The 9,798-nt window shown below is 42.8% G+C and overlaps 1 protein-coding gene across 2 annotated transcripts in view; it reads left to right on the forward strand.

Annotated features, from left to right (window-relative positions):
* The window catches only part of tusc3 (tumor suppressor candidate 3), a 142,294-nt gene extending 134,015 nt beyond the window's left edge, over positions 1-8,279 (forward strand). For both annotated transcript variants that reach the window (XM_083765400.1, XM_083765401.1), the window contains exons 9-10: positions 2,940-3,030; positions 8,100-8,279. In XM_083765400.1, the coding sequence (XP_083621526.1) occupies positions 2,940-3,030; positions 8,100-8,115 (107 nt within the window). In that variant the 3' untranslated portion in view covers positions 8,116-8,279. The remainder of the gene's footprint in view (positions 1-2,939; positions 3,031-8,099) is intronic.
* Positions 8,280-9,798: the final 1,519 nt, after the last annotated feature.

The following is a 9,798-nucleotide window of genomic DNA, read 5'->3' on the forward strand; positions in this document are numbered from 1 at the left end:
TACATTCAACTCACGCAAACATAATTATCCCTGCATTCCATTCCCATTAAGTCTTGCAAGATGCTTTGTGTTCATAATCGTGGTAGTAGGTTATAAGTTCTAAATAGTCAACTCAGCAATTATGTGTGTATAATATGGTACTTTATGGTACAACGTTTCACCCATGTGTGTCACCATACCTGACAATACCTTCCTTGTATGTTCATTGTATGTTTTTGATCAGCATGTGGCCCGTGGGCTGCATGCGGCCCCTGCTTAACGTATCTGTGGCCCTTCATAGTCAAACCAATAAAAATATAATTATAAAAATATATTCATTATTTTCATTGTTTTGAACAAGATTGTAGGCATTGTGTTGTTTGTTCCAAGAGAAAGTGATATGGCCTGATGTTTAACCCCTTACTTATTTATACAAAAAAATACATTAAAATATACACAACACAAAATCCCTTTACAACAGGAGCTTTATATTGCTCCAAAAGTGACAGGCAGGCATGTAGCATATTATGCAAAGTCCCTCGGTTAGTGCCCACAAAGATTGAGCTCAAATCAATGTCCATATTTCACTCTGATGTCTTGTGTGAGGGGGCACACCAGTATGTGCTGTTCGTTTTGTATACCAGTCTCACATTGACAATACATGCTACAGTACATGTGGCATGTGTTTACTAAGGCCTCACTCACACCTAAGACACTGAAGACACAACCTACAGTACATGTGGCATGTGTTTACTAAGGCCTCACTCACACCTAAGACACTGAAGACACAACCTACAGTACATGTGGCATGTGTTTAGTAAGGCCTCACTCACACCTAAGACACTGAAGACACAACCTACAGTACATGTGGCATGTGTTTAGTAAGGCCTCACTCACACCTAAGACACTGAAGACACAACCTTGTTGCATGGAAGGAGGGCAGAAGACAGCCATGCGACAAGGTTGTGTCTTCCAACCATGTGACTCCCATTGGAAATGCATTGAGGCGGCCATGACACACAGGTGTGAGTGAGGCCTAACATGTTCTTATTCTTGTGTGTGTGTGTGTGTGTGTGTGTGTGTGTGTGTGTGTGTGTGTGTGTGTGTGTGTGTATGTGTGTGTGTGTGTGTGTGTGTGTGTGTGTGTGTGTGTGAGCGCACGCACGCACGCGTGTTTCTCATGCTTCATGTGAATAATTCAGCACAGATTGTTACACCCAGAGAGAAAATGATTGACTTCTGGTTGAGCTGACCTGATTACAGACGGTTTGTGTTTGTGTCTCATGATGCTGTTCCCTAGAGATAGACCAGTGATTCTCAAACTTTCTTTTCATTTCAAGGACCCCAATCTGATTATTTCTGTTGTCTCCGGGAACACAATCTAAATGGTAAATGGTGCATTTATATAGCGCCTTTATCCAAGGGGCTTTACATAGAGTGTGCTTCGTTCATTACATTCACCCGTTCACACACACCGATAGCGGGTGAATGCGCATCAGGAGTATTTAGGGGTTCAGAGTCTTGCTCAAGGACACTTTGACACAAACTCTGGGGGAGCCCGGGATCAAACCGGGATCCTCGCCGTTCCCGTCCGTCCACTCTACCAGCCACTCTACCCCTGAGTCACTACCGCCCTGTAATTATAACAAGTACTACTATAATATAGAGCTATTGAAAACACACACACACACACACACACACACACACACACACACACACACACTCACACACTAACAAATAATAGATATACTGTATACTCCATGCCAATGCAGGTGGCAAGCTATTATTATACAAACTATATGATTATAGCATTAAAAAAGGCAAACCAAAGACTTTCCGACTAGCTGGTGCTACCTTTCGTCCTCCTCCCTATAATCCCTGATTAACGAGATCCATCCATGTTGACAGTTTAATTGAATGCACACAGTGCCTACAGATTAGCCTATTCATTCACATGTACACACTCTCTCCTGTACATCCCCGTACATTCCTCACCACACTCCGAGGGATTAATACAGTGAAGTATGTAGCAACGCACGCACGCGCTCACACTCCCCACAAGATCAAAGATCATCCGTGTTTATCACACTCGAGGCTAACAGCTGAAGCTATAAGCTGATGACAGTGGTAAACATGCACACACGCATGGGCACACCACACACACACACACACACACACACACACACACAGTGCTGCGGCAGATTGTGTTAGAGGTGTTGGCATAATACTTGAATGAAAAAACAAGTTGTTACATTGCCCAGTACTGTTAACTTTTGTATGGAATTCACAACCCACTACACTGTCTTGGGGCCTCCTTAGGAACAACCGTCAAGTGTGAGGCAGTGGTTGCCTAAAGGTTTGAAGAGTTTGTAACCGGCGACTCCCAGGTTTTCAGTGGGTTGGGTGAACGGCTTCTGTACATGTGAGGGATAGACACACTAGACATGCACTGTGCAGAGATGTATCAGTGCTTCTCAAAGTGGGGTCTGGGGACCACCAGGGGTCCTTGAGGGGGTTCCATTGTGTTTCCAGCTAAAATGTTTATGCCTATAGCACAGCAGACAATTGTGACGCGTTGGGAGCTTTTGGGTCTCCTATTTTCAATACCTACAGTTTTTTTTTACACATTTTCGCAACGTGTGTGTGTGTGTGTGTGTGTGCCAAGTACATAATATACAGTAATGTACTTGGCGTGTGCGTGTCTGAGTGTAGTGTATACACGCACATTACTACATTATGTTTACCTGATGTGGTACTTTAGGTTTAGCGATGCAGTGATGGTATATGTATTATCATTCATGTATTCTCTTTCTCTCTCTCTCGCGCGCGCGCGTGTGTGTGTGTGTGTGTGTGTGTGTGTGTGTGTGTGTGTGTGTGTGTGTGTGTGTGTGTGTGTGTGTGTGTGTGTGTGTGTGTGTGTGTGTGTGTGTGTGTGTGTGTGTGTGTGTGTGTGCGCGCAGTCATATGTCTGGTAGGTTTGGGTCTGGTGGTTTTCTTCTTCAGTTTCCTGCTCTCTATCTTCCGCTCCAAGTACCATGGCTACCCTTACAGGTAACTATAGCAACCTTGCATCCACTGTAAACACCACGCATGCACGCACGCACACTATGAGACACACGACTGCCTGCAATCTAGATGAGCATGAAACTTGCTGAGTTCATGCATGCTCCCCAAATGATGAACCCTGAATATGTGAGTGAGTGACCCCATGACCTTTTCTTCTAGTGCAGTGGTTCTCAAACTTTTTTTTTTATTTCAAGGACCCCCAGTTTAATATGCACCAGGCCACATACCCCCATTTGTTACAAGTGTCTATCTCTGACTCTGGGACCGCAATATGCTATAAATAACTCTCAGAATTTGCAGTGCCCTAAACTCCTCAAGAGCCCCTGGGGGTCTGTTGGCCTCAGTATAAAAAATACTGTTCTAGCCCCACTGGCCTGGTCCCTTCTGGTTTCGGTGACTCCATGCCCTTTTATCACACGTGTGTCTAAGCTGTCAGCCTGACCAATATTGGGCTTTTGATGTCTATTATCTATGCAGATTAAGCTGTTCCCGTTCATGACTTTTCCTAAATATTTAATCCAAAATGATCTTTCCTTCATCTGAGTCTAAGTATGTAATTAGGCATCTTTATACCATCCCGGACGTACATTTTTACCTAAATTGACTGCTCTCAACCCAGACAGAGAATGAGAGAAGGTATTCACACCTTCAGACCACCATCATTGTTCTATTTAATGGGATCATTTGCATGTCACTATCAGCTCAAAACTTGGCAAAGCAAACTCTCTCCTCTAATCCCCATCTCTCTCTCTCTCTCTCTCTCTCTCTCTCTCTCTCTCTCTCTCTCTCTCTCTCTAGCTCTCTCTAGCTCTCTCTCCCTCTCTCTCTCCCTCACTCACTCACACACACACACACACACACACACACACACACACACACACACACACACATTTTAACCATTTATTTATGTCCACACAAAGGATATGCGTACAAGGACACAGATATTATAGGTGCATTAGAGTTACATCATGTGTTTTCATGATACAATTGGCATGTCACTCAGTACTCTATGGGTCTAAGTAACAGCGTCTCCGCCATATATGACGGTTCCAATTATAGCAGAGACACCACATTACTTTGCCAGCCTTTTTGCCTCCTTTTTGGGCATCCCAAGTTGTTGGAACCCTCTAACAACACACACACAGACACACAACGCTGCATGTTGTAAAATCGTAGCGTGGCGTATGCGGAAGTAATTTTTAGACCTCTGTGGGCTATAGGTCTGTTTGTGGCGGTGATGCGTCACATACTTAATCTATAGCCAAATTCCAATACCCAAAATATTTCAGCAGGTCACCAATTTCACCGTAACACCTCCATGCTGGAGTGAGCGAGTGTGAGTGAGCGAGTGTGAGTGAGCGAGTGGCCGAGATTTTGGGTATTGGAATTTGGCTTATGGGTTTAGGAACCTATGTAGTTCACAGCTACAGCAATCACGGTGCTTCATGAGTCTGTCATATTTATTTACACATCAGATCTCACAGTTACCATTAGGCTACTAAAGGAGCACACTTTCCCTCATCATATCTATGCCGTAGAGTTATATCGGATCTACGCTCTTCAGTGTGATATGTTTTTCTAAAAAGTGTACAGAAAGTGTTAAAATGTTACCAGATTTGACTGAGAGACTGCAATTGGATGTTTTTTAAATTTTCGTTTTTTTCTTGTGGTATGAAAGCATGGAATCATAGCTTCAAATTGACATATTGGTTGTTCAGATTGACCCACCAGTTTTGGAGATATTATGGCTTATGGAGTAATGTCTTACAGAAAACAGAGAGTTGAGAAAACAGGCTTGAAAGTTTCACTTCTGTGGTCTCTAAGGTGCTATTTACACGAGGATGGTGTTCATATAAAACGTCAAAATAAAGTATCGTTTGCTGCTGTCATTTAGACGAGAACCGTGTTCTCAGGAGGTGAAAACGCAACGAAGTGAAACCACCTCCCAGAGTGGAAATCATTCAGAACGCCGTTTCCTATGGTCTCCATATAAACAGGCAAAACGGTGAATCCGCAAAACTTATGACATCATGGCTCACGTTGGCTCACAGCGCATATGTTTATTACATTGATGCAGAGCCATATCATTATGATATAATGGAGTTCCTGAACAAGCCTCCCTCCTCGCCTACAAAGTGCTGCTCATCAGCGATGTTGAATGTAAAACCATGATGTAAATAAAAAGCCTTGTGATAGACGGCAGCCGCGGCAGCAGCGTTTATGTAGCCTTATGTATTATAAAATATATACCATCCCGTGGCGCGCCCAGAGCCGTGTTGCGCAGGCTTGCGTGAAGGTTTCTTCTTCTTGTACGTGGGTGACCTGTCTATGTGGCAGCCCGTTACCGCCACCTAGCGACAGTATAGCATAATAGCACATCATATCATAACGTGTGCGTTCTCGTGCGTTCTCGTAAGGGTAAGAAAAAATGAGAACGCAACGGGACTTTGACGTGTTATATGGAGATGGTCGCCGTCTAAAAGAGGCCTAACATTACACCTATGCTACCTAGCATTTCTTTCAATTTCAGCTCTGACATTTATTTTTAGACATGCTCTAGTATGTGAAGAGTCTGCCTGTCCTTAACTCATTTTGGATAAAAAGAAAAAAACATTTTTTTCTCCGTGAAAAGCTGGAGGCTCACTGGCTCAGTGGCGAATATATCGACGGTGCAACCGGTCCAATGCACCGGGGCCCAGCGCCCCCAAGGGGCCCATGAAGGGGGAAGAAGAAAAAGAGTCAAGACGACAGTGAAAGCCTGGTTTCAGAGGCTACTCGGTCGCAGGAAGAGTAACACCAAGGATTTGTCAGTGATGTCACTGTTTATAAACAGTTTCAAGTCCATACTACTTCCGTTTTGCATAACAGTGACATCATTGCCACTCCTTCTTGGTATATTTACCACAGCCTTGATTCAACGTGTGTGTTACTGTGTTCATGTGCTGCCTGTCAGCAGCACAACATAGCTCAGCTCAGCTGTAGCCTATTTTGTCACGTTCTGTCGCGCTAATGTAACACTAGATGGGGTTATTATATGTCATGTCAGCACTATCAGAAGGTGTAACCCAGGTAAAGTAATGTCACTCTGCAAGTTTAACTAAAGTTGTTCCCATCTATCCAAAGTCTACAGGTTGCAGTCCTGCAGTTAGACAGACATTACAGAAAACAGATACATACAGATTGATTGAAAGTGAAACATACATACAGATTGATAATATTTCATTTTTTAGGGGGCCTAAACTAAATATTTGCACCGGCTGGGGCCTATTGCCAGTTCCATTCGCCACTGTGGAGGCTGCACAATGGCAGTCCACAAGAGATTCAGGCCCAGATTTTGAAGATGTGTTTTACAATGGGGTAATACATAAATTGCCCTCGCTCTGCGCACATTCGTATTATGAAAGGCATATCGGCCCGTGTTGAACGCACACACATATGGCATACGGCGTTCCTGAATATTTTAGCATTGTGGGAGTGTCCATATGTTAATTATTTTCGCTTTGCGCAATTTGCTATTAAGCCCCTTGACCTAAAAACACTCAGCGCATAACGATTAGACGTGGGTCTGACCACCTCATAAACGCAAAAAGCACTGTTTGATTGTACACTTGAGCGTCTCTGGGAGGCTGCTAGAGTGTTGCCATGTCTGTTTATTATAAGCGGCTTCTTTTTCTGTAAAGTTGCTTGTAAATATTGGTAGTTTGGTTGCTTTTCTTGTTTCTAAAGTGATTATTTGGGCTTTTCTCCTAATGTTGTTTAAACCAGTGATCCTCACACAGCACATTCCCATGTCAAGGACCCCCAGATGAATGCATTTGCCCAACGAATCTTGCTTTCATTCGCTGTATGGTACATGGTTCTATCGTTATCGAATTAAACAATATCAAACGAACTTGCATGTTCGGGGGTTAGACGATTCTGGGAACATTACGCATGGATTGCCAATTTGCCAATATGCTGCTATCTACTCGCAGTTCCATTCCGATCTGAAAGGTATAGGTGGGTCTGTTCTTTTGAGGCATAAAGGTGATAGCATGCAGTGCAATAGGAATAATTAACCCAAATGTGACAAAGGCATGTCATGTCTTCTATGGTGCCAGCCTGAAGAAATGTAATACCACGATCCCCAAAGGGCGCATTCCGTATGTGACATCAGCTGACTAGTAAAGAGAATAGTACGGACATGTTGATTGGGTACGTCTCAAACACTCCTTAAACACTCCCATGACTAATTCAAGGCCGTTTTGCGCACTCCACGGGGTGTCGAAAGCGCTTCTTACCATGCCCATAATTGCTATATGACATTCCACACGCCCCCACCTCTTAAAACTGTAATATTATATGTAATATTGTTCCACTTGCATAATCGACCCCTCAGTCTGTTAGATATGAAGGAACAAAAGCATATCCAGCTTTACTTTTTGTTTACCATAGCGTGATGAAACAAACCTACAAACACATGGTCTGTGTTGAATGACCATACAGAGGAGACTGAATACATAGGGTCTGTGTTTTTTCTTGTCTTTGTGTCGGTTCAGTTGAAACACATAATGTAACACACCCATTTAAATCACATTAACTATTACGGCGTTACTGAATGGGAAAAGGAAACTAGTTACGCAAGTCGTTGCATTCCAAAAAATAGTAGTTGTGTTAAAAATACAATGTCCATGTTTCCTCCTTCTGATTGCTACGGCCGATCATGTGCAGACACGCACGTCAACGCACTGCAAGGCATGCTGGGTTACAGGAGACGTGATGCCGATTTGTTTTTAAGTGTTGCAAGAAGTGTGTGTGTGTGTGTGTGTGTGTGTGTGTGTGTGTGTGTGTGTGTGTGACTGTGTGTGTGTGTGTGATTATTATTATTATTAAGTCAGTGTCCAACCAACCAATTTTGAAGTATTATGGAAACTGGCTGTCCTGGCAGTCCATCCTGAAAAGTAAATATTTTGGACACAGCTGGTTTCTGCACGACAGCAGAGATTTATATGAAAAAAACACCTGATTGTGACAGCCATACTTGAACAAGCTCTTTCTGTGTGTCTCTTTTTCAGCTTCCTTATTAAATAAACACTCCAGAAGAGACGGTTGGAGAGAGCTGAGCGCACGATACTGGAGGAGGAACAAGCATGATGGCATACTGTACTGTACTGTAGTTGAACTTATAGTCTAGAGTGCATGGTCTTTTTACAAACTACTGAGTTGGGTTATCACCTTTGCAATCTGAATATGTAATAAATTATTCTGTCACAAGCGCGAATAAAGTCCTGATTTCAAATCAACAGTACTGTTGATTTCTGCCCACAGATTTGTGTGTGTGTGTGTGTGTGTGTGTGTGTGTGTGTGTGTGTGTGTGTGTGTGTGTGTGTGTGTGTGTGTGTGTGTGTGTGTGTGTGTGTGTGTGTGTGTGTGTGTGTGTGTGTGTGTGTGTGTGTGTGTGTGTGTGTGTGTGTTTAACATTGAGCGCTCGTTTGCACCTCCGCATTTTGGGCACCAAATCTGAGCAACTTCCACTGGAATGAATAGCCCTCATTGTTTCCGTAGGCCTACGGATTCCGCCATTTTAGCAGTTTTGGCAGTTCTGTGCTGTCGTTTTCCACAAAGTTCAGCAATAATATGGTAGAGGGCCGTGAGGATCCCTCAGTAACTGAAGCTCACAGTCATTCGTCAAAAGACCTCATTAGATCTACCAATGAGTCAATTTTATGATATGCTCGATCCACTTTTTCGGACATCAAAAATGTTGGGGCCTTTGTAACCACTCTCCTTGAAATTGCATTTCCAGTCATGCAACATGATGTGAGTGGAGTCTAGACTCTGGTTACGGGACTACAGCATTGACAGACAACCTCTTCAGCCAATCAGCATAACAAAAAAAGCTGATGTCATCTCCAGTCTCCAATCAGTGATTGCAGCTTTGACACAGAACCTGATTGCAGCTTTTAGCAAGTATCATGCTATGTTAGGGACACATCAAAAGCCCAAGTAACAGCTACAAACCCCATATTGTTCATTATTTAATGTATAGAAAGCCTTTATTATAATTCATTATTCTATATATATTCTTTCCTGTTGTGGAGAAAAAACCCTTCAAAGGCATAACGCCTATTTGGAAGATGATAGATGACATCACGCCTCTCTGTATTGCATGCCCCTCTGTATACTTATAATATAGCTCATTGTGTATATTGCGTATAGCTTTTATCTTTTTGGGCTTGATTGACCCCGTCTTATAGCTGCTTGCAGCTATATTTTATTTTTGGGGGGCGCTAGCCCCTCCTATATCCATCTTTTCAACAAACATTAAATTCCCATTGACAGAGTATATGATAAGATCGAGTGCCCCTCACTTCATACGGATAATGCCAGCAGGACGGGTACCGGCTATAGCTGACCCCATCCGTTTCCGTTAGCATTGCTACAAGTACAAATGTGCTTTCTCAGTATAACTGTAGTGCCGATTGAAAACACTGTCATCACTCATCAGGCTTGCAAACCATGGATGACGAGGCCAAATTTCTGGTGCACACAATTTACATTTACAATTTACAATTTAGCAGACCCTCTTAAACCAGAGCGATTTACATTAGGCAAGAACAAAAAGCATGGCAATTCATCACATACATAAAAAGTAGTATTCAAGAAACATGCATGTAAGCTAAGAACGTGGAATCTCTATGAAACTTTACATATATAAACTATACATACTGTATACTATACATATATACTATAAAGTGCTATGATTACATACAA

Source organism: Protomyctophum parallelum (assembly GCF_964188405.1).
Source record: "Protomyctophum parallelum genome assembly, chromosome: 5".
Classification (NCBI taxonomy): Eukaryota; Metazoa; Chordata; class Actinopteri; order Myctophiformes; family Myctophidae; genus Protomyctophum; species Protomyctophum parallelum.